The 27,880-nt window shown below is 44.9% G+C and overlaps 2 protein-coding genes across 2 annotated transcripts; one reads left to right on the top strand and one right to left on the bottom strand.

Annotated features, from left to right (window-relative positions):
- Positions 1-14: 14 nt before the first annotated feature.
- Positions 15-27,723, top strand: CCDC158 (coiled-coil domain containing 158). The gene is given in 26 exon segments (XM_032686709.1): positions 15-82; positions 311-574; positions 576-627; positions 961-1,050; positions 2,216-2,323; positions 2,960-2,975; positions 2,978-3,153; positions 3,569-4,051; positions 4,489-4,678; positions 5,364-5,516; positions 5,638-5,750; positions 6,201-6,324; positions 6,327-6,355; positions 6,995-7,047; positions 7,049-7,073; positions 7,570-7,623; positions 7,673-7,679; positions 8,199-8,341; positions 9,289-9,395; positions 9,397-9,439; positions 10,293-10,362; positions 11,263-11,469; positions 11,891-11,987; positions 12,782-12,885; positions 13,872-13,961; positions 26,532-27,723. Coding segments are annotated over 24 exon segments (2,727 nt in total). The 5' UTR covers positions 15-41; the 3' UTR covers positions 12,864-12,885; positions 13,872-13,961; positions 26,532-27,723.
- Positions 15,521-17,177, bottom strand: STBD1 (starch binding domain 1). Its single transcript, XM_032685606.1, is given in 3 exon segments — positions 15,521-16,417; positions 16,419-16,816; positions 16,901-17,177. Coding segments are annotated over 3 exon segments (1,071 nt in total). The 5' UTR covers positions 17,163-17,177; the 3' UTR covers positions 15,521-16,006.
- Positions 27,724-27,880: the final 157 nt, after the last annotated feature.

The raw sequence follows: 27,880 nt of genomic DNA, 5'->3' as shown, positions 1-27,880 counted from the left end.
CGAGCAACAGAAAGTCCATTTAAGTCCTGCAGAGCAAACTGATGGAAGTGCAGTTGGGAAGGGATGCCCTTCTGGATACCAGGTATGAAGGCCAAGGCAGATTTGTTTTATGGAGAGTGTCTGGGCTTTGAGAAGCACACAGGGAGAAACTTCCCTTCAGGAATAAGACTGTAGCGTCTTGGTTTAAAAAACAACTTATTATTTACTTGTAAAAACCAGCAGTTAATCAACAGAAGTGCTGTACCTATTAGGATAAAAATCCATTTGAGTCCTGCTTTCTAATTTATCTAATTTTGGTTTCCAACTTCAGACAAAAAGAATTGCAGAACCAAGAGAATGACAAATTACAGCTGAAAAATGCTATTTGAGAGCTGCAAGCTGCCAACCAGCTGCAGGAGGAGATGCTGAGGGAGGCTGAGAGCCCAACTGAGCATCTGAAAAAGATGGTCCACGGTCACAAGGAAGTATTTCTGGAATTACAGGGCATCCTAATGGACTACAAAGACAACAGAGGCAGGAAACTCTGTGAGCATGGGAATATTACCAGCCTGGTTCTCCACAGCCTGAGCACAGCAACTGAGAGATTTAGACTCAGAGGTGTCATACCTAAAAGAAAAGGTTGTCCTGGTATGTGAAGGAAGTGCTGATTTTCCTCCCAAAACTCAGTTTTCTGGTTTTTGGGAAATATTTTTGAGAACTCCACGAGTTCCCTCCTAACCTGGCCTAAGGAAAGGGTTATGGCATAAAGAGGTGCAAATGCCACTTTGCAGTTCAGGTGGCAGGTTCTGGTACTCCAGCACTGATCCCAACGGGAAATTGGGCTTATTGCTGGCATTTATCCTGTGTCCTACCCCTTTCCACAGCTCAGGGTGGAAGACAAAGGAAGCAAATTACACTTTACAAGCTGTTGTTCACACTGCCTTTTCTTTAGGGGTTTGCACTGTCGTCTGTTCACAACAGGTGGAAGAAGAGCTTCAGTCTCTGAAAAAAGGTTCACAGACCCAAAAAGAACCTCTGCTTCAGCAACATCAAATTAGGTACCCGTTCTCCGTTTTTTTATTCATAGAACATAAATAGAAGTTTTTTCACAAGTTCCACAGATAATTCCTTGATGATGATGATGATGATGGTATTTGGGGTGAGGTGACTAGGGGGTGACTAGAGGGTAGCCAGCAATGTTTTTGTTTTAATAATTGCTCCATCCAGATATTTATTTGCTCGTGACTTTCTGCTGCTTTTTCCTTCCATGCTGACAATTTCCTGGTTTATTTAGTGCCTCAAAAATACTAGTTTGGAAGAATCTCTACACCTTACTTTTCTAAGTGTGATTGGTAACTTAGTTGGCTGTGTAAAATTTGTTGGAACAGCAGTTCCACTGTTAAAATAAAAGATTAAAAACAATAATTTTGGTGATTAAATTGGCTTTTTTTTCTGGCTGACAGAGCACTTAGAGCTTTGTCCTTCCTTGTTTGAGAAGTCCAAATTTGCCCTGCTCTCCACAGGAGTTATACAGTAGCCTCTTCAAAATAACAGTCAATACTTAATAACAGAACATCAAAATTATTACATTGCCAAGTACTGAAAGAAGTTACTGTTTGCCAAGATGAAAATTAGTAACCAGTATTATCTTTTTGGAAGAGGAGTGAGCAGCTAAGAAGTGAACCATGAGCAGGAGGTGGCAGCACTGGCTGGTAAAGCTGACAGTTCCTCTGACTTGCAAATAGCACCCAAAGCCTGGTGGAGAGGGATCATTCGGTCTGGTTTTTGATTGTAGTGTACAAAATGTTAGGAGCAGCCTTAATTTGGGAGAAGAGTTAATGCTGCTCATACTTTCCACTTGCTGCTTCACTCACAGTGAAGGAATATCCCTCTGTGGAAAAAGGTCTTTTTTTTTTTTTTTTTTTTTAAAATTGCTTCTTTGCCCATTCCATTAAGGGCTTATGGTGTAGGTAAGGAATTTCTGAGGAGCTGTGGATCGAGGTGGAAGCCAAATTACTCTCCAGAATCATAACTAACTCTGAAATGACATTGAGCTTAATCACTAAAAGAAGACAGCACAATTCTGATTACACTCAGGGAATAACTCTGCTGTGCCAAAAAAAGATGTTTGGACTTGTTTCAAGTAGAACCTAAGAGAAAACTAGAATAAATCCAATGTACTGCTTAAAATAGAATACATTAAGATAATTCTTAATGAATATTTGTCTTTTTCTAGGTCAAAGAGTTGTACCTTGCTTGTTATGAGCCAGCAGAAGCTCACACAGAACAGGATCAACGTGACCAAGAATCTGGAAATCTGAGGGACCAGACTGATCAATTGTTGGTAAAAACAAGTGATAGTACTGAAAGAAATCTTGCTTTCTAAAAGCCTGTCCTTACTGCTGGTGTTCATGTTTGCATCTTGCTTGTTTCCCCTTCTAATTAAGTTTCAGGATTATTTTTAACTAGAAATTTGAGTTAGCTGTGAAAGGCCCAGAGGCCTTTTCCATTAGCAATGCAGGACATCCAGAATTAAGATTGACTTTGTCCTAAATTCAGAAATCACAGAATCCTATGCAAATCACATTAAAGATGCTGAGCAACCTTCACTTTAACCTCACAGTCAGTGCTTTGCTGGTTTGCATTTGGTGTCGACATGGCATCATTTTCTTTCCTTTTGTGGCTTATACTGATTTGGGGATAGATACAAATGACATGAAAGACTTCAGCATTGAGGTGTTACATGCTTCAAAATAATTACAGCAGCAATATATACAGTTGAAAGGAAATATATAAATTTGAAAGGAAAAGTGAAGGAGATGTTAGACTTGTTTAGCCGACCTTTCTCCTTCTGCCAAGTGGAAACCCCTGCAGCAGTTCCTATTCCAATGTGTAACTGGGCCACTGAATGCTGCTAATGTTAAGAGACCAAAATAATCCTAAATGTGTTTAGAAGGGAGATGACTTTGATTTCTCATAGGTTAAACTTCATAAAAAACAGAACTAAGCCTGGGAAAAGAACAGAACAAGAGATTTTGGGATCAGAACACAGACAACAGCATCACTATGGACCAGCTCAGGAGAGAGCTGGACAACAAAACCCAGCAGCTGCAGAGCATGGAAGAGGCAGTGAAGGAAATGAGGATGGAGTGTCTCAGACAAATGGAGTGCCAGGTGGGTGATTTTGGCTACAAACCTCCAAAAGGACATTCTGTAAACTTCCAGTAAGTTTGGTGCTGCCAGACGTACCAAACAAGGTGTTGAAGGTCATATTCTGGGGAGTGAGCATGTCTGCAAGAGTGGTTAGTAAATTAAGGGCCTCTGTGGTGCTTTACTTCATGGGATATTTAATGAAAATATAATGAAGTTTGTGTTTATAACCCAGTGCCATGTCAGAATTCCTTCTGACAAAGATGATTCCTAGACGCTCACTTGACATTCATTCCCCTTTTCTCTGGACTTCAGCCCCTCAAAAATGAGCTGTAATGAGATAACCTGCTTTGCATTATGAGTAAAGATGAACTATAGGACATTCTAAAGGTAGAAATAACCAAATCTCTTGGTTGATCCTGGTATTGTTATTCTTCAGATGGCTGCAATTAAGGAAAAAAATGAAAGCATTGGAAGAATCTCCTCTTTGAGTGTCCAGCTGGAGGCAACCAAGGAAACACTCCATGAAGTTGGAGATGATCTTGCAGCCAAACAGATGGACTTGGAGGCTGCTGGGAAAACAGTGTCAGATCTGACAGCCTGTCTGCAGGAGAAGGAGAGAGCCCTTGGGGTTACCAGCCAGGAACTGAAGGAGCTGCATTCCCAGCTTGGCAGCAGGATGCAGGAGCTCCAGCATCTAAAGAATGAAGAGGGCTGCTTACCCAAGGTGCAGTCGGAGCGTGAGACACTGAAACTGCAGGTGTGGGAGAAGGAAAGGATCATTAAGATCTTCCAAAAGCAAATTGATAACGTGACCCAGCTCATGGGCCAGCACAGTCGGGCTGCTGGAGCAATGGAAGTTGAGAAATCCCAGCTTAGACAAGAAATAAATGACTGGAAACTCAAAGTAGAAGAGCCCAAGGTGTGCAAACGGTGCTGTATTTATGTCTCTTTAACACAGCATGGGTTTTCTGTTTTTAAATCTCTACCTTAATGGGCTGATACTGTGGTTTTGGAGAAGGTATCTGGAATCCTAATAGCACTAAGTTAGTGGGCAGAGAGGAACAATATGATCAATATGAGGAGGGAGTTGAGCACTGGGAATGAACTGCTACAAGATGGAAATCATTTTCATATCCTACACCTGGTAAGGTGTAACATGCTGTAAAACCATCACATCTGATTCTGTTGCCCCCTTTTGGCCTGCATTAGCAATTTTCACACAAGTAATCTCTCTGTTTAACTCTGTTTTAATTTCTTGCCCCAAAGTGAGATTTAAAGCAGTGGTGTCTACGCATCTTTGTGGTCATTTTATGTAATTATATATAATACACATACTGTTGTTTCTTATGTAAGCAGGTTGCAAAGGATGAGAAAGAAGCCAGAATACGTGAAGTGGAGGCCAGACTGAGCGAGCTGGAGCTGGAAAAGGTTCAGCTGGTTAACACATGCACAGAGAGGCTCCAGGCACTTAAAGATGTGAAACAGGAAAAAGATCAGCTCACGGATGAACTCCAGGCTGGTAGGAGCAACCTAGCTGGCCTTGCAGGTAGGGAGCCCCAGCTCAGCTCCCACAGCTGCTAATTTGGGCTGGTGTTAAAAATAAAAGAGCAGCTTGCTCCCTGAATCCAAATATGGCTGCTGGTACAGCAGGAGATTTCCTGCCAGCATGGGATGGTCGGGTTCCTTCAGGGAGCTGTGTCATGGCGTGGGATTCTGGCACAGGAGGGTGGGAATACAATCTTTATGGCCCATCTCAGTACCCTGAGCAAAAATACTTAAAACTGCCTGGCTTCAGAGATGAAAAAAACAGATCTAGTAAATCACAGAATGGGAGCTTGACCTCTGTTTTCTGATTGTTATTTAATAGCAGTAGTGGATCCCTTTAACCTTCTGTGGTCAAATTACAGGGAAATTTTGTTTTGTTGTACATGTGCTAAAACATTATTAAAAGTTGCTGCTCTAACTTGACTATTTTCACAACTAATACACCTTTTGGCTGGACCCAAAGCAAGCACCAAAATTCATGGAGATTCTCAGTTAAATCTGCATTGCAGCTGGCCAGATGCCACTGGTCACATGCTTTGCTCTCTGCACACTCCTGTACCCTCAGAAAATATCCAAAAGCACTTTTTTTATCACAAGTTGGCAGCAGATCAGTAATCTAAGTCTAGAAGAATGATTTTTATTTTTTTTTGTCACTCTTAATTTCAATCTTTCCGGACTCTCACCAGAGGCATTTGAAGATTTGGAGAGGGATTACCAGGATAAAAATGAGGAGATGCAAGATACTGCAAACAGACTGAAAATGCAGCTGCAATCTGCCCAAGCTGAACTGAAAGAGGCCAGGACTGCTCTAAATGCTATGGAGGGATCTGCTGGCAATGGTAGCTATGGGTCGAACTTCCCAAAAATCACACACATTTATCTTTGTTAACAAGAGAGTTTTTGTAAGTTTTACAATCATAATCACAGTTGTTCATGGAGAATTAACCTTGTGCTTTACAGCTCTGGAAGTTGCAGTGAGAATGCAGAAGCAGATCACAGCCAAGAGAGGGCAGATAGATGCACTGCAGAGCAAGATTAGATTCTTGGAAGAGGCAATGGCTAACGCAGCTGAGGTCAGAAGAGCTCCCTGTAAAAACATTTAACTGGATTTAGGGAAATTTGTCTGGGGAGAAATGCGTGGCCAAAAGCACAGCTGGCCCAAGAAGGACCAAAAATAATTTTACTTGTTTTCTCTGACAAAGAAATCATTCAGTTACCAACAGCTGTACTGGCTTTGGGTCCTGTGGATACTGAAGCTTCAAATTCCAGTTTCAAAAGGGATCTGAAATCTGAGATGTTGTTTCACCAAGATTCACCAAGTTGCACTTTTCCTTGTATTCCTTACAGGATCTATCTTCTTGTTGCAAAACCTCATTTTTCTGCAAGATGCAATGACTGAGCTTCTCAAAGGGTTAATTCAGATCTTTCAAAGATGAAAGGATTTTAAAAAAAGGTGCAGAAAACAAATATGTGTAAAGTATAAATTTTTGACTCGTGCTTTGTTGTCCCCATCTTAAATTCAGGAGAAGCACTACCTCAGAGAAGAAAACTGTAAAGTAAGTGAAAAATTGAGCTGTATTAGAGCAGAAAATATCAGGATTGCTGGGGAACTGGACATCCTGAGAGCATGAGACAAACAGCTGAAAGAAAGACTAAGATGGAGACAGCCCTTGATAAGGTAATTCAAGGTAACTTTGAGTTCAGGGACACTTGAGTTCAGGGACACTTCTGGATGTTCTCCTCTACTGTCACCTGGGAAGAGAAAGGTTATATTTAATAAGTTCTTTTCACATGTGCTGCGAGATCCTTACCTGAAGAGATATCTCTGGGTTTTTTTCTGTAAAGAAGAGCCCTTTCAGGATTGTAGCTTTTCAGGATGTACATTCCTACATAAAGCGTCATTTTTGAATTGCTTTAAATAAAAAATGAGAAAATAATTATGATGCCTCCTCCCAAGTGTGAAATATCTTTCTTTGAGTGCTTGTCACTGGAAACTTACCTTTCTTGTGTGTATAGATAGTCTCACCCCTTTTCACAGTAAACTTTTTAAGGGAGAAAAAGTATATATATAACTTAACAAAGAGAGGAGCCAAGTTCTCAGCCACCCCTTTTAGGAGCTTGAGTATAGTTTTGCCTCATTAGCACTGCTGAATTTTCTAATCCCAGAGGTGCCCAGTAGGTCTGGGCCCGTCCTTGACAGGATTATGTCCCTTTAACAACAAGATCTGTGTGTGCAGCTTGTTGGGAGAACAGGGAAGAATGTAACCCACAGGAAGTTAGCACCACTAATTTATGGCTCTTCTGTCCTCTCTTCCAGGCATCCATGCAATTTGCAGAGTGTCAGGGCATAATCCAGTGTCAGGAGCAGGAGGCTGCAGCACACTCTGGTTGTCAAAGTCAGTGTGTTCCTGAGAAACGTGGTCCTAATGTTAAATGCTTTTGCTTTGGGTCTGAACTTCAGGTTTCACTCTGTTTATTGTGAACAGCTCTGAACTGTTCACGCTCTGAAACCTTTTTTTTGCATGGAATTCCTCATTGCTGCACACGTCGTGCCCACAAATTCAGGTTTTTGAAGTGCTATTTACGATAAGGGCAATGAAAACGTAGATTTGGTCCAATCTCTGGCTTTACTTTTGAGATGAACAGAGGGTATTATTTACTTTTGCCTTATTTGTAACGGTGGGCTATTCAGGCTGCAGTGAGACTGTTGCTATGAATGAAGGGTACATGGAGAACAGTCCCTTTGTTGTAAGAAATGATCATTCATTTTAGTGACCCCCCCCAGCTGCTAGTTTTGAGGGAGAAACAAGATGCTGCATTCAAACTATGAGTACAAAAAGTGCTTCAGAGGAAGAATGACCAAGGTGGGGAACCTCTGTTGTTTCTCCACAGGAGCTGCAGGGCCCAGGCTACTCATCAGCTTCTTCTTCAAGAAAACTGTGGCATGTTGTGCCTCTGTCCCATCTGCACCCTGCTGTCCTGCCACCTTCCCTGCCCCTCAGGTGAGCACCTGCCTCAGGATGGGAACCTGCACAGGAAACCAGCATGTTCCAAAGAGTAAAAAGATCATGGAATTTCTCAATGGGAGAGCATCGTGTCTCAGTGTCCAAGAGCCAGTTCTTAACACCACAGATGGAATCATTTTCTGTAGCTTCTTGTATGTCATGGCCTTTCAGGTCAGTTTTTTTTGTGTAAAAACCAACCAGACAATTAAAAAACCCTATAGGTTTCGGTAGGAGTTTATTTTATCTCTATCACCAGTAACACTTGTAAACTATTTACATTGGTTTTCACTCTTTTTCTTTGCTAGTACTCTACTTGCTGTAAATCACATTTGACAGTGAAAATAGACTTCTACATAATTCTCGATAAATTTAATCATCTGATTGATGTTTAAATATTTCTCCACACTCGACTGATTTTGACCAGTTTTATCCACTTCCTTGTCCTTCCTTTTGGTTTTGTACATCTGCACTTAGATTTAAATTAAATTCTTGTGTTGTTCTGATTTTTCGTTACAGAAAACATCATCTTATGCAAAAAAAAAAAAAATCTTCTGGGGTTTTTGTATATAGATTTTTGTAAAAATCTCCAGAAGGGACCTGATGTGTCTTCAGCAGGTGTTTTCTTTAATTTTTACCTCAGAATCTGCAGGAGGCTCCAAGTTAGTGCAGATGTTTTTCAGTAGTATTTTTTGGTTTACTTTCTGATGTGGTGGCAAACATTTACATCAAGGAACAAAGGGTGGTGGCTTCTGCAAAATCCCTGCAGCATCAGGCACTCCCACTCTCTTTTCTTTGAGTTAATCAGTTTATACTTCTCAGGATAAAGAGGGGAAAAGGAGTGATTTTTAATGCAGTACCATGGTGAGGACATAACAGGTTGCAGAAGCACTTGAATTAAAGTCTGCTTTAATCTTCTTGGTTCCTGCATCATTACTTACTGTACAAAAGGAAGCAGCTCCAACCCTTGAGACAGACATGGATGATAGTCTGGTTCCTTAGCTGGAATGTGGGAATGGTTGGTTTGGTCTGACCCAGTATCACTTTGACCCCTTATGAAGCTGAGGGTTTGTTCTCCACATAAGCCCTGCTGAAACCAGTGTGTTCCCATTGAAAATTACTTTTTTTTTTCCCCAATGAAAATAGGGTAGCAAAATGTTTGCAGCCAGTTCCATCCCCAGGTGGAGCAAAGGTCAGTGGGAGCAGTGCTTTGAACTTACAAAGTGCTGAGTAGTCTGAAAAATCCAGTTTTTACAGAAAGAAGGGATTCTTTGAACCAGGCCTTTGCCTCAAGTGTTGATCAGTAAAACGAGGATAATCTTGCACTTCATCTCCGAGGTGGCTGTGACAATAAAGGGGTTTCTGTCTGCAGACAGCTCAGCTGTTACAGGAATGGGTGCCTGGAAAACACCCTGATCTGCTCCTCTCTCTGTCTTCAGCACTGTGTCTGTGTCCTGTCCAGCAATACCTGGGGTCACAGGGTAAAAGGAGGAAACTAAAGTAAAGGGGGTAAAACAAGAGTAAAAATTTGCCTCTGGATGAGTAGAGCTAAGAACTGACAGTCAGAGTGCCTTTGTAAATACTTTATAACTGAATGGTTTTATTTCAGGTGCCCTCCAAGCTGGACATTTTGAAGGAAGAACGATTGCAGGATCTAAAGGGGATTGTTCAAGAATTAACAGGCTCAGACAGTGACATTCCCTCTCTGGCAATGGTGGGAGAAAACCACCTTTAGCAACCACGAGCAGTGCAGTGTAAGAGTAAGAGCTTTATTTCTGTTGTGTGCTGTGTACTTGTAGTGCCCTCTGAAACTGGGATCTGGCTCTTCACGTGCCTCAGGAGCACCGTAGGATGTCTTTTTGCAAGAAAGTTGGTTTACACATAAGCTTGAGAGAATCTGGAAACTTCCAGAGCTTCTCTTGTTTGCCAGGTTCCTCAGATGCTTCAGGTGGTAGGGAAATAGGAGGTGACTACACCATTTGCCTTTAGTGCTTGCTTTTTGGTGTTTTACCTTTTATTTTGGTTTAGAACTCCTTTCTTCTTGTCCTGCCTTATGTAAATATCCCCTCTCTCATTGCTGAAGCAGGCAGTTATTTTTTTTTACCAAACACATGAAGTTGAAAAATCAATACAGCACATACAACACATGTTTCTAATCCAGAACGTGAGGATACTTCACAAAGAAAAATAGAATTAATGGATTTTGACTAGGATTTAAACTGCAGCTGGAGAGGCTGCTATTGCAAGCATGGTGGAAAAGGATATTTTAGGACAACTTTCACTCAGCTGAGTAACCTGCTTCTTACAGTACTCTTTTGAGATTCAGTTTCTAAGGCTTGTTTAATGGAGCCTCAGTCCTGATCTTGTTTGTGTTGCTTTATTCATAATGCTAAAAGCTTCCTGGGAATTACAAAACAAAGCTGTGGTGTTGCTTTCATCTCTCTAAGAAAGAGCTCTGAAAGTTACTTACATTTCTTTGCTTTTGATTTCCATGTATAAGACCTGGAGATTCCGTGTGAGAGCTGCACATCCTCGCTGTGGAGCCTGGCTAGCATGGCCAAAACTTAGCATAATCCTTCCAGAATGCAAGTTTTGCCTTCATTTTGCTTTCAGGGATCCTTCCTGCTCACACCCTGCAGATCTTCAGTCCCCAGATGTTTCCCTGCCCTTTTTACATCCCTGGGTAAGTTCTCGCTGGCTGCTTTTGTGTCATATTGATGTCAAAGTGGAACTTTACAGAATAGTACAAAAAAAATATAGTTCAAATACAGTGGATTTTCTTGGGACGTGTTACAAAGTTTCTATTGCACTTACTGTGCAAAATTGCAAAATCTGTATCTTGTTGCAAAGCATCTCCTGGGAGGCTGGTACCAGCACACCCAAAATGGATAACTCCCATGTTAGTCTTGCATAATTAGCATGGATAATATTGTCATATTCTTGGAGCCTAAATTTAGGCTCTTGAATTCTGCATTCAGGTATTGGGATATGGATGTGCTTTTGAGAGGAATCAGCTCATTGCAGAAGCTGTTGATGTCCTTCCAAGTACTGGGTGGTCAGAACCTTTTCAACTGTGGTGATGTGGATTTAAGTGACCTAAACAGAAATATAAGGATGTGGCTTTGAGCAGCAGGGTTTGAAGACACAAATCTTAGCCACTTTCTGGGTTTTTTACCCTTAGATTACCAATCTTTGAAAACTGCCTGCAGACACTGATATATTTTATTGTTCTCTATTAGCATTTGAGCCACTGTGCTTTGGAGATAGGCTGGCATCCCTCTGTTTATTGTGAGGAGCAGCTACTATGGGTACTCTTTTTATATACCTGAGTATTAAAGGAAATCTCTTGGGTAGTTACTGTCAGCCTTCTAGCAAACCAACTGCAATATCCAGGGATTTTTCCTGGCATCCAAAATAGCTTCAAGGAGTGGTTTTTTTTTTTTATGTGGAAGCCTTGAGAAGTAGTTGAACAAGGGGAGTTTGTAATGAGACCCAAGTCAGGACAGGGAGTCTTGGGTTGTGAGCAGCTGTAATATTCCCATCAGGCTGTGTGCTCACTGCTCTTTGCTTGGATATCTCCTAGGAATTGCATCCATCTGCTCAGCAGCTTGTTGTTACACATCCTCCCCCAAGAAAGCCTCTTGAGAGGAGAGAGACAGAGCAAAATCTCCAGTGCCCTTGCTGTTAACTACTCTACCTGATGACCTTGGCTCCAGTGCCTCAGCAGGACACAGACCATCCACAAGGAATGCTGGCTCTCCAGAGGGTGCAGCCACAGCCCCCCAAATAGGTACATCCAGTCCTGTTTCCTGGTCCAACAGTTTGGCTGCCAGTGCCTTTCCTTCTCCCAGTTCTCTTCAAGGAGTTTGATTCTGTGATAAATGAATTGTGAGCAAAATGTAGCAGCTAATTAATGTATTAGACAAAGAGGAGATAAATTCCACACACCACTAAATTTAAGGCCTGGTAAATTGCTTTATTTGGGAATAAACAAGACTGTAGGAATTCCTGACATCAATAATTGCATAGTTGTGGTGGTCCCTGTAACACATTTAGTAAAGTTCTGGGTCTGACTGAAAATACTGGTGTAAATTTTATTTCCTATGAACTCTGATTTAAATGGAATGTTTAGATAATTGATAGTGGCCTTTTTATTATTATTATTGTTATTATTATTATTATTATTGATGATGAATAATTTTTTTCCCTAGCTTCTCAGCCCGTGGAAAGTAGCGAGCACACACCAAGGAGGCTACAGAACAAGATGGAAAGCCTGGAAGACCTGGTGGAATTGTTACAGGTAAAAAAACCAAGGTGCCAGAATTTACCAAAAATATTCCTATTTTGTTGAAGAAACCCACACTCTCCAAAAACTCTTCTTGGTACCTGCCAAAGCACTTTCACATCTTTTACTAGCACACACAGGTTTTACTACCAGTCCCCACGTCTCCATTATCCCGCTTCTAGGAGATTAATCAGATTAACTCCACAGCACCCCTTAACTCTAATGAGCTTCAAGATCCTTGACATGTCAAACGTGGCAGCTGCTCAGGGGTGTCCTCGTGGGCTGTCATGTCCAGTTAAGGGAAATTTTTAACAAGCTGATGACGCAAGATCCCCTTGACTCCAAAAACATAGTGTTCTGTGAGCTCCTGAGATGGCAGGATGCCAGAGTGAGATGGCACTTCTTCTCTGGGCAGTTTTTATTATTGCATATTCCAGTTGCTTCCCCTTTGTCCTTTTAAGTCTTGTTGTGTAGATTTGGGAAGTTACCATTCCCCTACATCATCGAGTGCATGTGTGTCAGGGACATACAAGTGACCTGATGTAGGTAAAACTCATCAAGCTATTTATTATTTATTTATTTATTTATTAAAGTCAAAGGTGAACGTTCTCATTTTTATTCATTGCCATGCATTAATATCCTCAGTGGTTTTGTCTATATCGACATAAAGAATTGCAAACTAAAGCTGCTTTTGTAAGGGCTTGATAAGTACAGCAGAATGTGTGGGAGGATATTTGGAAGCTTCAGGTGCCTGCACCTCAGGCCTCGATCTTTTGAACATCAGGTGGTGTTCAGCTAATCTGTTCTTGCTGCTATTTTCAGCCACGTCACCAGTGATCAGAACTCGGGAGGTGAAGACAAAGAAATCCAAGGAAAAGGAGAAAAAGCTCTCAAAGTGAAGTTGTTAGTGATTCCTTTCATGTAGGTACCTTGTGTTTAAAATATATTATGTTTTTTAAAGGTAAATAATAAAAGTTCTTCCAGTTTTTTAAGTCTTATTTATAGTTTTTACTTTTAAGTGAGCAAGAAGTACGGAGGAGTAGAAATACATGCAAATAAATAAAAAAACCTGGCCTTGAACACTTGCAGAGATGGGGCAGCCACATCTTCTCTGAGCAACCTGTGCCAGGGCCTCACCACCCTCACAGGGAGAGATTTCTACTGTATATCTACCCTGAATTCTCCCTCTTTCAGTTTGAATTTCATCCTATACCACGACACCTCTAAGCAGAATGGACTCATCAAGTTTTAGCTGGAATCTTGTATGGGGAGAAGAAATTAGTTTGAGTTGTTCCTAAGCTGTCCTCAGTTATTGTTGACAGTATCTTAATCCGGCTGGTTTTTTTGATATTTTCTAACTATTTTTCCACTGTTTCTGATCCTTTTTGTAACAGTGCTGCAAGCTTAGTCAAAATATTAATAAAGGCATCTCCCCTTTCCTAGAAATCCTTTGCAATGAAAATGAAAGGATCATTTTAGATGGCTTGTGTATCACAGTCTGGACTTGCCATACGTATTGGACAAATCTACCCAAATTGTCCTAAGAAGAGGGTCAGGTGTAGAGAATAAGAGCCCCAGCAGGTTGGGAAAGGTCACAAGTCTCAGTTTGGTTCAAGGAGCCAAGCTAAAAAGAGTTTCAGAAGCTGCAGCCCTGTGCCAAGGGCAGGGAGCAGGTGGAGAGGTCAGAGGGCCAGAGCAAAGGAAGGGACATCTGCCAAGCAAAAAGGCAGCTTAACATCCTTTTGCTGGAACCCAGCAGAGTTGGGAACAGGTCTGGGCTTCCTCCCTGCCACCAGCAGCGGGCAAACAATTGGCCTGGGGATGCAGCAGGCTCGTAGATTCTCAGAGCAGCTGCACATCCTGGAGTCTGCAGCCCTAACAGCACTTTGTTATTCCATGTCACATAGGTGGATGGCATAGGAGGACACCCCAGATGACAGCCAGCCCCTAAGAGAGAAAACCCAATACCAGGCTAATCTGTGGAGAGACTCCAAACAGTAAGTTTAACTGCCAGAGAGAATGTGGGATGGGCATGGGTTTTGCAAAGCAAACAAGCTGCCAGGCAGGTTTCTGCAGGAGACTTTGAACTGGTTTATGCCCAGTCCCCTCAGGCTGCCTGCACAGCACCCAGCTGCAGCATTCAGCATCTGCACACCAAACTACTTCACAGGCAGGAGCAGATTGCATTCCACCTAAAAGTAATCAAATTGTCTGATTTGTCACAAGTTTGTTGTGAGGGCTCCGTGGTTGCAGGCTTTGATAAGATCTGTGAGTGAGACGGTTTATTATTTGCTTGGAGATCTCCTGAGGCTGTTAGATCCACACAGGAATGACAACAACTAGTTGTTTCTCACATGTAGCTGCACTAGTCTCACAGCCAGGACATTGTATTAGACAGCTATTAGCTGTTCCAGCACCATTATTTTTATGCAGCAAGGCAACTTTGTTTAAATCTACCTCAATGCTTGAGTGAATATATTGTTCAATAATGAGAAAACACCTCTGTGAACTTGGAGATAATACTAATGAGCTCCTCCAGAAATACTGAAATCCAGACTTCTTTCTTTCACCACACCAATAATATTGAATTTACGTAGCATAGGCCCTGCTGGGCAAGCTGTGATGTGAATGGCATAATAATTTAGAGGTGGTAGCAAAAGTTCAGTGCAGGTCTTTGTAGAAACCTCACTTGATCTTTCAGGAAGATGATACAGTCGTGAGTTGTCTGTGGGATCAAAGCACAGGGTGTTTAATTAAAAAAAATAAGTTGCTCTCAATTTGAGAGACGTCTCAGGGCTGGTCTCTGACATGTTCATCACTGCATTAGAGAATCTATTCCAGTGTAGGTTAAGTGGCTTTCTAGTGAATAACTTAATCTAATAGAATAGTTAATCTCCTCAGACAAGCCTCAAACGTGTGTATAAATACGCTCAAAAGGCAGCAGCAGTGCACTTGACTTGGGTGATTTCAAAGATCAGCTTCTGTTTCAGCTGTACCTCTGTGTATCAGGGATCTTGTCAACTTCAGATTATTGCTAGAAAAGCCAAGCGCAGAGAATGCATTTGAGGTTGTTTTACTTGAGAAAACGAAAACTCGGTGTCTGTGCTGAAAACTCAAGCTTGTGCTGAAAAGCCTAGTCTTAAAAAAATAAAGAGAAGTTTAAGTAAGTATTTGCTAACAGTACTGTGGTATTGTTCTTCAGTAGGCAGAATATGCTAGCTGACTCTATTCCGGCCAGAGCCCTATTCCCTACCCAGCCCAACATTCCAGGATTTTTCTAAAGCCTGCTCCCGCCCCTGACAAAGTAATTCATTAAGCCCAGACTGTCCTGTCTGACCTTCGCTCTCCCCTCAGCAGGAGAGGAGCTGTCTGCCAAGCCTTTCATTCGAGCCGACAGGATGGCTGGACAGTAGGAGGTAGTGGATGAACTATTTTGGGGTTCAGCTTTTGTTATTCCCAGGAGTGCTGGCCACCTTTCAGCACTTCCCTAGCCACTTACATTTCGGGTCAAGCAGCTCACTTGGGTCAGAGTTACCAAAATGAGTCAGGTCACCGGTCAGCTGGTAACAGGCTGTCAATCCGAAAGTGTTTATTGTTTACTCAATACAGTACATAAATGAAAACACTTAGGTTGCTATTACAGTGTTGGTAACCACACTTCCCAGCACGCTTCCCAAGCCCAAGCCGTCGGTACCACCGTGCATCCCACAGCCCCGCTCAAAGCAACACAAACTCAAGTCCAGGGTCCAGATTTACCTGGACAGGCAGGAGCTTGGAATGCTGCTCATGACTTCTAAGCCTACCTTGTATCTCTTCAGCACGTGCTTGCGGTTGATTTTTTGGGTTGCCAGATGATTTCCTAAAGGGGATGGCAGAGATCTGCTGCTCACAGGTTGGTTTAGCTGGGTTCCATACAGGATTTCCAGAGCTCTGCACTTGAGAGGGTCTCCTACTGAAGAAGGGGAGCCCCCTCCTAAGGTTTAGGGGCTCGGTGACTCATCTAGGCAGGTTTGCCACTAGATCAGCAGCTTCCAACATCCCGTTAATGGTGTCCCCACCACTGATGAACAATTTGATCTTCGTGTTCAGTCACTAGGGTTCTATTACCGCATTCTTCCCAGCGTCTGACCTTCCCGTTCTCCACCAAGATAAATTTCCACTCCAGTCTGGTGTCTGCGGGCAGACTGATGGACTCGGACCAGAAGCCATCCTTGTCACACTTGAGGGGAACATAGCTGTGCCACTGGCCAAGACACTCGTGGTCCCCGGTGACACCGATGAGCTGAGCCTCGGAGTGTGTGATGTAGTGCACACGGAAAGCCACGTGGATGTTCTGGAACATGGGGGGCACGGCTGCAACCCTCTTGGCTTTCAGGTCCCCATCGCAGCAGTCTCCTTGTTCCCATTCCCTGCTGTCGGAGTCTTCCATGCTGCCATCCTTGCCGGCCCCCCCCCTCGACCAGGTGCTCAGAAACAACTTCCCACTCTTCGTGGTCCAAGTCCCTACTCTCAGCTGGCTGACCCGGCTGCTCCTCACTTCTGTCCTTACAGTCATCCTCAGAGGCTCCTGCCAAGTTCATCACGCACCATCCGTCACTTGCCTGTCCCACCTGAGCTCGCAGTTCCCCTACCTGCCTGCCGGCCGTCTCATCTGGATGCTCCCTGGCGCCGGTGGCATCCCGCTTCGGGATCAGCCGCTCCACCTCCACACCTTCACCCGAAACTCCCCCGCTCGGGAAGTGGTTGATCTCTTCCCTCGGACCAGCCGCCAGATCCCCTCCTGCCTTCGGAGCGCCGGGCACAGCAGCCGCGACCTCCCGCCGCCCCGGCTCCGCGCTCGCCTCGGCATCCCCTGCAAGAGACATTTCGGAGAGGACGGGGCTGGTTAAGCGGAGGAGCCGCCGCAGCCCCCAGCGCCCCCTGCCCTCCGCGGTACCTGTGGCCGCCGGCTCCCCGCTCGCCCGCCGGGGCCCCTCTCCGCCGGCCGCCGCCGCCGCCTCTCCGCCCTCCTCGCCTCTGCCGTCGCTGCCGCCGTACCAGAACCAGGCGAGGACGGCGGCCAGCAGCCCCACGAGCAGCGCGGGCAGGAGCCCCGCGGGCCAGAGCCCCGCGCCCAGCCAGCCCCAGCCGCGGGGCTCCGCGGGCAGCGCGGCGGCGCCGGGCGGCCGCACCACGGGCGGGCCGCGGTCGCGGGCCATGGCCGGGCACTGCAGCGAGAGGGGCCCCGACCGGGGCCGCCCCCCCTCGGGCAGCGCCTTAAACAGCGCCCCGGCCCCGGGGAGGAGCCGCCGCCGCCGCGGCGGGCGGGGCCGCGCGGGGGAAAGGCGGGTCGGGATAAACTCCGAAAGCCGGGGGGAAAAGTTTAAAGGCTTCACGTGCGCACCCCCTTTTCTGCCTTCTCTCCCTTTTTTCCCTTCTCTTTCCTCGGTTTCCACAGCTTAGCCGTGCTGCCAGTTAAACCAATGCAAAACTGAAGGGAAGCTGACAGGTAAAAGGTGAGGACTGAATGCGTGAGGTTCTTTGCTGGTTTTTTGCCTGAAAGCAAGCACTGGAGCTACAGCAACCGCAGATTATGAAGTTTCACAGAATCACAGAATTGTTAGGGTTGGAAAGGACCTCTGGAGATCATCTAGACCAAGGCAGGGTCACCTAGAGCAGGTTTAACTCCAGCGGTGCTGGTGGCCTTAGATGCTCTAACAGAGTGTGCCGAGGGTGACTGCTTTGCTGGTACTTTTAATGCTTGAAAATCCAGGCTTGCTATCCCTGAGAAGTGAGATGAATTCACTACTTGTAACTTCTGCATTATACTCTAATGACTACAACTGGATTCCTTGACTTTGCCCTGCTCTCCTGGCTTCTCTGTTATGCTCAGGAAGCTTTTCGGATTACCAGGACTTCAGAGCCCATTAGTGCAGAGGATATTTGATGTTCATTTTAATTTACCTTCATTTTACGACGCTTGAAGTGATATGTCAAACTGTATTTCAAAATTAAGAGAGTATACAGGTAGATCTTACTGGGAACCTGAGAAATTCAGTAAATGCATCTTGGGACTTTGTGTTTTGAATCGGTAGTTCTGGAGTGACAACCTGTAAAAATGTTTATAACACCAGAGATTAACACCAGGGAAGGAGTTGGGGGGGCAGTTCCACTCAGTTCTGATTGCTGCCTTTTTTTTTTTTTTTTTTAATCCATTCTCTTTATCTGACCAAAGGTGTTGCCATGACTGGATCTCTAAGGCCCACTGACGAGATTTAAGCTACTATCTCATTAGAAAAGACAATGGCTAAGTGGATGTCCCAGTAAGTCTCTTTCCAGTGTGTGAACTTCTTAATCTTTCAGTGTCATTTAGAGCAGCGCTGCCTCAGCTTAGCAGGACAGCAAATGTCACTCGAATTTATAGAAGCACAAGTGTGCAGCCTCCGTGGTGCAGTTCCCTGGCTGATCTGGAAGAGGGTGGCCTGTGCAGATGCACAGAATTCATGATCTCAGTATTTTTCCTTTCTTTGCTTACCACGGCAGCTCAGGCACCGTCTCCGGAGTGCTCCCCCAGCGAGGTGCTGAGCTGGTGCGTAACTCAGAATGTCTATTTTGGTCCCTGGACGTGTGGGATGTGTCCTGGCATGTGCTGAATGTGCACTGCTCACATCTCCTGCTCAGTACTGCGGGAGAGGGAAGAGCTGAAGAGCCAGGACCTGCCTGGGCGCTTTCTCTGTGGCTGTGGGTTTGGGTGCACTCTCTTCTACCACTGCCGGTGCTTCAAAGTGCAGCTTAGCCTTGCTACTTAAAACAGGCTCTTGGCTGTAATGAGTTGTGCTAAATACTGAAGCTCTGTGTAGTAGGTGGTGTTTTTGGAGTTTACTTATATTCCTTTTTTCTAGCCTTCAAAACAGAGCCAGTCCCCTGCTCTGTGTCTGTGCACCACCTTGCTCAGCTGGGATTGCCAGTTGGGGCACCCACACGCTGCTGTTCTGTAAGTACTGTGTGTGCACTGCAATTTAAACTTCCCAGTCACCTCCCTGCAGCAGAGCAGACAAAACCCATTAATCACTGTAGCATTACACTAAAAGAGCATCATTCTGCCAGCCCTCAGCACAGATGAAGAGGTAGTGCTTGGAGCTGCTAACCCCACGTTATCTTTTCTTAAACATATTTATGCTGGACATAACTAGTTTTAGTCATGGCTCTAACAGTGATACCCTGTCCAGGCAGCAGCCGAGTTGTCTGCTTTTGAACCCCTCTTTTGATGCCTATAATTTATTTTCTTTTTTATTTTTTTTGTTAAAGCAAGGTTCATGGTGAATACTAAGGCTGAAACTCCTGAATTCCTGATCGCTTATCAAGTGTTAGAAGCAGAGATGCTGGATAGGAGAGAGTGAGAAGAGTCACTGAGGGACTGAGGTTCCTGTTCTTAAGCAAACACACGGATCATTGCAGGCAGTAACTTACCCCTGGCTTTGGTCCCTTCTTCTCTAGGAATTCATTAAATGCTCACATCTCATGGAATGTGGAGACCTCTGCCTCTTAAGAGAATTTCCAAAGCAGATTAACAGAAATGCTCCAAAATGTATCTTAGGGTTGTTTTTTTAAAGCTTTTATCAGAACCAAACAAGGTGCCAATAAAGGGGTGAGGAGACCCTTTCTCAAAGTCTCAGGGATGCAGTTCTGTTTCCAGTCATTTCAAGCCTCTAGTTTGTTCATGCAGTCATTCCTGATGAGGCATTAGTTTGGAGAGCAGTGTTCTGGGAACGCCACCACTGTTTGTTCAGTAAGTGGGGTGGCAGTTGCTGGACTGTATTTGGAAAAGCTGCACGTGACTTTGCAGAATTCCCAGCTGACTGGCCCAAGATCAGGAGCCTTTTCACGTTTCGGAGCCAAAACAGGAGGGCAGATATTTACTCTGACAGCTCTACAAACAGCTCTGCAGCCACTGCTGTTGTTAGGAAGGGCTGGCCCACTGTCCCAGAGGAACTCTCTGGATGTTATCCTGTCAGCTGTGCCATCTAGTGTGGTGACAGGGAATCTCGACTGAGAAATGTCCCACTGTCCTGGCTCTGACAGTTGGGGGTGCTATTTAGAGAGCACCTCTGAGCCTGGCCACTGTCTGATCCCGTGGAGAGAACTGCTCATAAAGAAACCTTGTGTGTGTGTACAGTGCTTCCTCCAGTTTTACAATAGAACAAAATGGAAACGTGAGTAAGTAAGAAAGAAATACAGACTGGGGAGCCCTGTTATTCCCTGTGGATGTGCTCTCATGGCACTGGAAGTGCTTAGGCTAAAGTAGCCCTCTCTAAGAGCCAGACTAAAATCTAGGGTTCAAGACACTGCTGTCATGGAGGTTTTCCTGGCAGTTGTTTGACACTTTCTTGTTGGGTCCCCACCCAAGCAGGCAGAAAAATGGGAAGGGCAAAGTATTCCTATACTTTGGACCTGCATCGCACCCCGGGAGGAAACCGTGGCCCCGAGTGCCATTCTGTCCCATCCCTTTCCCACAGTGTTTGGAGTATCTCAGCTGTGGACACTCTGTGTAACATTGCACAGCAGTCAGCAGGTGGCACAGGAGGAGTATGGCTGGCAGGAAAAGCTCTTTTTTTTCCAAACAGAGAGGAGATGCTTTTTCCTCAGGTGCTATTAGCTTTTTGAAGAGTGGTTAGTAATGGGGGCGCTCCAGATCCAGACCTGCTTCCCATTATCAACCATTAAAATCTGGAAGGCAGCTAAAAGGGACCTCAGCAGTCCTCTTTAGGCACTGTGTCATTTTTTAAGAACAGTGACCAAACCTTGCCACAGATGTCACCCCCAGAGGTCTTACCCAGGCTGAGAAGCACAGAGGGTTATCTTATCCTGAGGACAAAGGACAAGATAAGATGTCCTCAGAATAAGATGCTTCCTATTTTTTTTGCATAACCGAGATATTACTCATATTTACAATCAACCAAAATCCCTGTATCCTTCCCATGCTGAACTCCTGCCTGGCCAGTTGTTCCTCATTTGCTCCTTGCTCAGCTGAGAAGTTCTGCTTGGAGTAGTCATTCGCCCCTGTTCTTGTTTTCCAGGTTTTGTCCAGCATGTCAGGATTGCTTTGAATCCATTTGAAGCCCTTCAGCATCTTTGTAGCGTTTTCCAGGGGCTCATCTGCAAGTTGAATAGGAAGCAGACTGGTTTTCTGTGGATTTTCAAGGACACAGCTTGTGATCCAGAGTTTTTTCTGCTGTTTTTCCATCTTATAATGCGTTTTGTCCTTGCTTAGCTGACTCAAATGGTCTAATGCCATTCTCTCCTACTTACCCATAGTAATCTCACTTGGAGTTCTTTCTTGGGTTTGAAGTAGAGCTTATTGCTTGCCCTGGCCAGTCTCTTCCTGCATGTCCTGTGCTTCCTCTGAACTTCTGTACTGTGACAGTAATATCAAGGAATGACAGCTTTCCTTACCCAACATCCCTTTTCCTCGTAGCTTTGTTTCCTATGAGCCTTTACTTGCCAGCTTTTTCAGTTTATTAGTCACTCTCTGTGCAAGTCACACTTTCTATTTTGTTGTTCTCCGTTCTCCTTTTCCCTAGCTGGTACACATTCTATATGCCCTTTCCTGAGTGGGAATGCTTCTCACCTCCTCCCAGGCATAAAACAGAGTGTGATAAATTTGGCTAAATTCTGTGAAATGTAAAAAGTGCCTCGAGGTCATTTCAGACTTCATAGGTCTTAGATATTGAATCATAATTAAGATTTTCCAGCAAAATCCCGCTGACAGACTCCCATGGTTGTCTCACATCCTGGAGACATTATGCTTTGATTTCCATGTCAGTTCTTTACATTGTCAGGCCCTTGGAAAACTGCAGCAGAAAAGGCAGCCAAATATTTCTTTTCAGGCAACTTTTAACACAGAAATTTATTCAAGTCCAAAGTCTGAAGAGCACAGAGAAAACAAGTAAAAGCTTGAGGAGAATCTTCTAAGCTGGAGATAGAGAACAGTTAATTCTGAGAAAATACCAGAAATGCATCTTTAGCTGCTGGGAAGGAAGAATTCCTGGGAGGACATTCCAGAGGGAGCTCAGGTGGAGTGTGGTATTATTTCACACTGTTCCTCACAGCATGTTATCCATGTTATCAGGCTTTCCAGGCAAATGTCTTTTCCTGGATGTCTTTCCTGTGAAATGAAGCTTTTTGTCCTCACTGAAGGGGGCTTTAGAGCCCCTCATCAGCAGGCTCATGGGAACATGGCTTTTGCACCATCTTAAATATTCCCTCGGATCCAGTGCCAGGCGTAACAATCTGCCTCTCTGAGCAAGGGTTTTGCTGAGCTCTGTGTGAAGTGTGTCTCAATGAAGTGGCCAAGGACATGTGGAGGAGTACAGCAGAGATAAGGCAGAGAGGCTTCTGGGTGAGCTTCCTTCCTTTTGAGGGGCACTTTTCTCCCCCCTAGCCTGGCTGAATATTCTTTTATACTTCACTGTTTGTCACTGAGTGCAAGTATTTCATTCTCAGGAGGTTAAGATGCTCTTAATTTTCAGCAGATCACTTAGGCCAAAACTTTACAGAGTTTCTGAATGGGGGTGTTCATTCCCCCTCATTTTAGATGCTGCTTTACTGAAAGCAGCAAGCAATGAATTTGTTTTATAAATCACATTATATAATTCAAAGCTAAATTCTAAATTCTCTGAATCAGCTTTTTTCCTTGTTTTCTGTTTTGCCTGACTGAGGATTCTTGTGAAAGGATCCTTCTAAGTCTGTAAGCTCTGATGGGAGTGTTTATCTTCATGACCTGAGGAAGTCTGATCACATATCTGATATTTGAGTATTAATCTCGTATCATTATCATTAATCATATTTGATTACATATCTGATACTATGTACTTTTCCTTCCTGAAATAAAAAGCCATGGATATAAATAAGGCAGCAACAGGAGTCCTTCATGTGCCTTGAAATACGGTCTTGCTGTCATCAAATCTGTGTGTGCTTCTCTGAAACTGTCCCCACAAGTTCCTCTTTCCCGAGTTAAACGTGTGAGAGAGGATGTCACTGGTCACTTGGTCATGTGATGACAGGAGAAAGCATGAAGTCCTTTCCCACCCAGTGGTGCTGGGGGAAAGGGCAAGCCATGTCACTCGGTGCAGTGGCTGCACCCTGAGACCCAGGTCACATGCTGGAACCAACCAGGGGGGGATTTTTTTTTTGCTTCCCCAAAGTATTCCCTTTGGAGACACAGCTGAGCTATCCAAGGTATTGCAGACTGTGCTGAAGGTTAGTGGTTCCCCCCCCCTAGGGCCTGGCTCTGCTTTTGGCCACGAGATATTAAATACTCACAGTTGGGGCTGACAGGCCCAACCGAATGCAACGTGGCACTGGAGCTGGAGCCTGGGATCTGACAAGGAATGGGGACAGATGAGCTGGATTCTGGAAAAGGCACGGGCCTGGAAATCGCAACAGGGTGCTGGGTTGTTTGCCTGCCTTCTCAGAAGGTCGAGAACAGATCCTGAGGTAGGAGATTCCGTGGGCTTCCTCCCGGGATTAGACCCCAAGGAGCCCCTTCGTTGCTTTAACTCCTTGCGCATCATTTTCCCCCCATCCTTCTCCTGCTTCGGTCATTTAAGACCTCCTCCTCTGGCACATTTCCAGGGAAACCGGTGCCTGTCATGCCCTCGGGGCTGGGAGTGAGGGCTGTCCCACACACAGCCCCCTTGTGTGAGCTGGCAGGCAGGAGCTGTTTGCATCCAGGCTGACATACAAAGCGTTTGTTTGCCAGCGGCTGCCACCGACTGTCCGGGAGCAGGGCTTGGGATTAAAGATGACTCATTGTGCCCTTATTTCTGGGCCTACCAAGTGTGCATTTAAGTGCAGTAGACGCTGGGAATCGGGGAGAGACTCCCAGTGTGAGCCTTTCTGGTCTTCCGTCATCTGTGTCAATGAGTTTGGTGCACTTTAAGGATGCAGAGCACAGGCTTTGTGGATGGAAAGACTCCAGAGGAGCTCAGCTGTGCTGCTCTGGTGCCACTGAAGCTAAAAGAGACATTGGAGAATTTTAATCAGAGTTAGTTCAGTGTCTGAGTAAATCATAATGTGATGCAGGCAGGCAAAATCATGTAATTGCAGCCTTCAATACCTGTGTGTGTTTCAGGAACGGGGGGGGGGGGGGGGGAAGATCTCAGGCTGTGACATAAGGCAGGCTCAGAACAAAGCAGACTCTGATTGTAGGTCTGCAGCCTCTCAAATGCAGTTAGCAGAGGCTGTGAAAATCCCTGGAGCAAGACCTCCGCTTTTCCTCAATAAAATAGTGTGGAGAGGCAGTGTGCATCCAGGCTTTAATGCAGCAGCAGACATCCAAAGTGCCAGTATCTGCTCCTGAACTCTTTCAGATCAATAAGCAGTTCAGCATAGGCTAACAAAAGGAAAACAAGACTCCTAGAGTCTGCCCTATCATATCCCAGTGGAGCATCCTTCTTGGAGTGGCATTGATGTGGGATACCGCTCACAGGAGAGGGAAATGTGTGCCATTGGTTTGCTAATTTTAAATGTGCTCTCCTAGTACAGTTCACTTAAAAGTAGGTGTGGGCTGTTGAAACTCAGTCAGGCTGAGTCCCAGATGGGGCAAATAAATGGAACAGGTCTCCCTCTCTGCCCCATTCCTTTGGGAGGCTTTGGGTCAGGGGCCAGAGAGTTCATCCACTGCTGTGGGATTTGGGCCCTGAAGTCCCACCGACAGTCCTAGACTGTCATCCTCCCTTTTTCAGGAGGCGTACATGTCATATATAGGAAAAGGTACACAAGCACCGTTTATTCTGTTTGAATGACAGGTTATTTATAATTTCTGGCATGTTCAGGGTTATCAGGAGAGGTTTTCAAGGCTGGAGGGTAAAGTCTCTGCTCTCCAGTGTCTTATGTTGATGGGAAAGTGTATGACTGATAAAGTACCTGACCTGTATGACTAACCTGACCCTGTTAGCCCGCTGTGCCAGAAACCTGCCAGCTCCTTATAACTCTCTGTATCTATAGTAAGATCAGAGTTACATTTTTATGGTGATTCAGGCTTTGTTGGCTTCCTGTTTCTAATCAGTAATGAGGGGCAGGGGGTTTATAAGGAAAGAGGGAACACAATCCTCGACTGATTTTGCTTTTCTCCAGGGTTGTTTTTGCCAGGTTCTTCTGTGCTGGGAGCAGCATGGGCACATATCAGCTGTGCTTTTGGTTCCTCCCTGGGTGCTCCCACACTTGTGCTTGTCCCTTGGTGTGCAGAGGGTGTTCCCAGCAGTCCAGGGCTGTTTGTAGTGCTCAGCAGGAGCAGGACAAGTAAACCTGGTTGGTCCTGGAGCTGCCTCAGGGCTGTATGGAAGAATGAGGGTTTGGAGAGGTTGTGTCAGTCTCTCTGGGCAATACTTAACAGATCAAGCACTTGGAAGACACTGTTCTTCTTGCTGCAATCTGCATAGCAGCCACTAAAACCCGAATTAAGGGAGTAAAACTCTGGCAGCACGAGCTTTACTGATTAGTTGGGCTTGGCACTGCAAGCCAGGCCCTGAGCAAACCTTGTGTAGGTTATCCAGGCAGTGCCGGCTTGCCAGAGCCTCCCATTCATCCCAGTGCACGTCCTGCAGCTTCCTTGCCTTCCTTTCCCAGCAAGATCCCTGTTTCACAGCCCCTGGTGACATTCTCCCACACAGTTGGGCACTCCTGAGTCACGAGGCTCCATGAGCAGAAGCGGCCGGTGAGTCAGGGGAGCAGCAAATGAGACCAGAAGTAGTTGATGGGTGTGACTGGCTGCCCTTGCTAATTGTGGTGTAGCTCAGATGATGAGGAATATGGCTCTGGGTGTGTGCAATTGTAAAATGTGCTATGTGATCTGTATCACAGTTAGGACATGTATGTCTCTGTGTGTGTGTGTGTGTCTTCCAATCCGTGAGGACTGTGGTTATTTTGCTGGAGTGTGTCAAAAACAGGAGAGTCAAGCAGGCCCAAATTTCAGAGGGAAGAACATTTTTACTGCTGTTCTGGTAAGAATATTAATTTCCTCAGCAGCAAAATTAAGTGCTGTAGGCAAATCTCTCGTCCCCTGAGTTGTCACTGTCCCAAATCTGGCAGTTCTAACCCCAGAGCAAAGGCTGCTCTTACACAAGCCCCAGCTTTGCTCCCAGCCCTCTCCAAGGTCACTGATGGTCCTGGTAATTGCAGTGTAGCTCTGCCCCACAGTGAACTGCTTTCCTGCCAGCACTTAATTTGCACTGTGTGGGAAGAATAAATTAAAGCTGGAGACAGTGAAATGCGATCTCTACCCACTTAGAAACCTTTCAGAAATGTCTCAACTCTCAGCTGAAATCAGGATCTTATAATTAGATTATTATTTTATTAATTAAGCATGGAGTACTAGAAACATACCCAGTGTGTGTGAGTTCATTGATGACAAGGAGGTGTGTTAGCTGTGCAGGGAAAGCAGAAGAGCAAAGCCTCTGAAAGCCGAATTGTAGATAAGGCAGAAACTGGTAGAGCATTTATTAAGTAAAGCACTTTTCTAGCTGCAACTGCATTCTTGGTGTTGAGATGAAACTACACTTCTGTTTCATGTGTCTGTGTGCCCTCAGATCACAGCTCCTAAAGGAAGCAGTGCAAGACCTGGATCCAGTCGGACGTGGTGTGAACAGGTCTGGCAACAGGGGCAGATGATTGTAGCACCAAATGCTGAAGTAAGGAAAGGCACGATTCCTGTCTGGGGTGTCGAAGAGCAGAGACCCATGAAGTGACATGGATGCACACAGAGACAAGGAAAAACACCCCACCCCTCCTGTGTGCTGTTCCAACCCTTTATTGTGGCCAGCATAAGACATTCACTGGAAAAATGTCTGATAGTTACTAAACCCCAGGAGTAGGATTAAGGATTTCTGGGGTCTGTTCTGATTTGTCTGATACTGTGCTCTGTGATTTCCCAATTCCTTCCCTGAGAAGCTTTTCCCCTCCCTACACAGACCCGAAGGAGCTGAGTAACTGGTGTTGCACAAACTGAAGAAGCCACTTGACAAGCTCAGTAAGTTTGGCTTTTTATGTCTCTTCAAGGTATTCCCAGTGCATGGGACAGGACTGTTTCATCATGTACACACGCTTTCCAGAATGTGGGCCTTGTCTGCCTCTCTTCCTGGCAGTATCATCATGATTTTGGAAAGGGAAGATGTGCCTCTGCTTGTTTCAGGGATCTGCAGTTGTGAGACAGGACTGTGCCTTGAGCCAGCAGTGCACCCACTGCATTCCCGTGCTGCACTTCAGAGGTGGAGTCGCTCCTCACGGGAATGTTTTCAGTGTATCATGGCCAGTGAGCACTTCCTTGGTTTCCAAAGGTAAAATAATTTGCCAAAAAAAAAGAAAAAAATTCTCGCAGAGAGTCTAGAAAATCTGCTTGGAGAAGGGGTGTGGTTCTATGCATCACATGGGTAGCTTTTTGTAGAAAAATAAACCGAAATAACGAGTTAAGCAAACCCAAAATTCTGCAGAAATCTTTGCTTGAGCTATAAATATTCATGCCAGGGTTCAGCAAAAAGAATTTCAGTGATCCCGTGGTCTGCAAGGATCCTTTATCTGTTTCGGTAGCAAACTAAATTCAGCCTTTGAAAAACCAAAATATCTCCCAATTAAGATAGAACTTCTTAAATATTCCTGCCTTTCTTTTGATTTGCCAGGGTTTCGGTGCTCAGATAAACCAGGATGTTCTTTAACATCATGAATAAAGAAATGCCTGATGGCTGTGGAAAGTAGTTGTGATGAAAATGGCTCTGCATAACTAGAGAATTGCTGTGTATTCCTGGTCTTGTATATTCCTGTACTCCTGTATTTATCTCCGATTTGGGGACAACAGCCCTGGCGTTGGAGCCTGTGCATCAGGAGATCCTCACTGGAAAACAGAAGTCATGGAGCAGTTAAAACTACCTGAGGTGAGACAAGA

This window comes from Chiroxiphia lanceolata, chromosome 4, assembly GCF_009829145.1.
Source record: "Chiroxiphia lanceolata isolate bChiLan1 chromosome 4, bChiLan1.pri, whole genome shotgun sequence".
NCBI lineage: Eukaryota > Metazoa > Chordata > Aves > Passeriformes > Pipridae > Chiroxiphia > Chiroxiphia lanceolata.
This window is presented reverse-complemented; position numbering and strand designations above follow the sequence as displayed.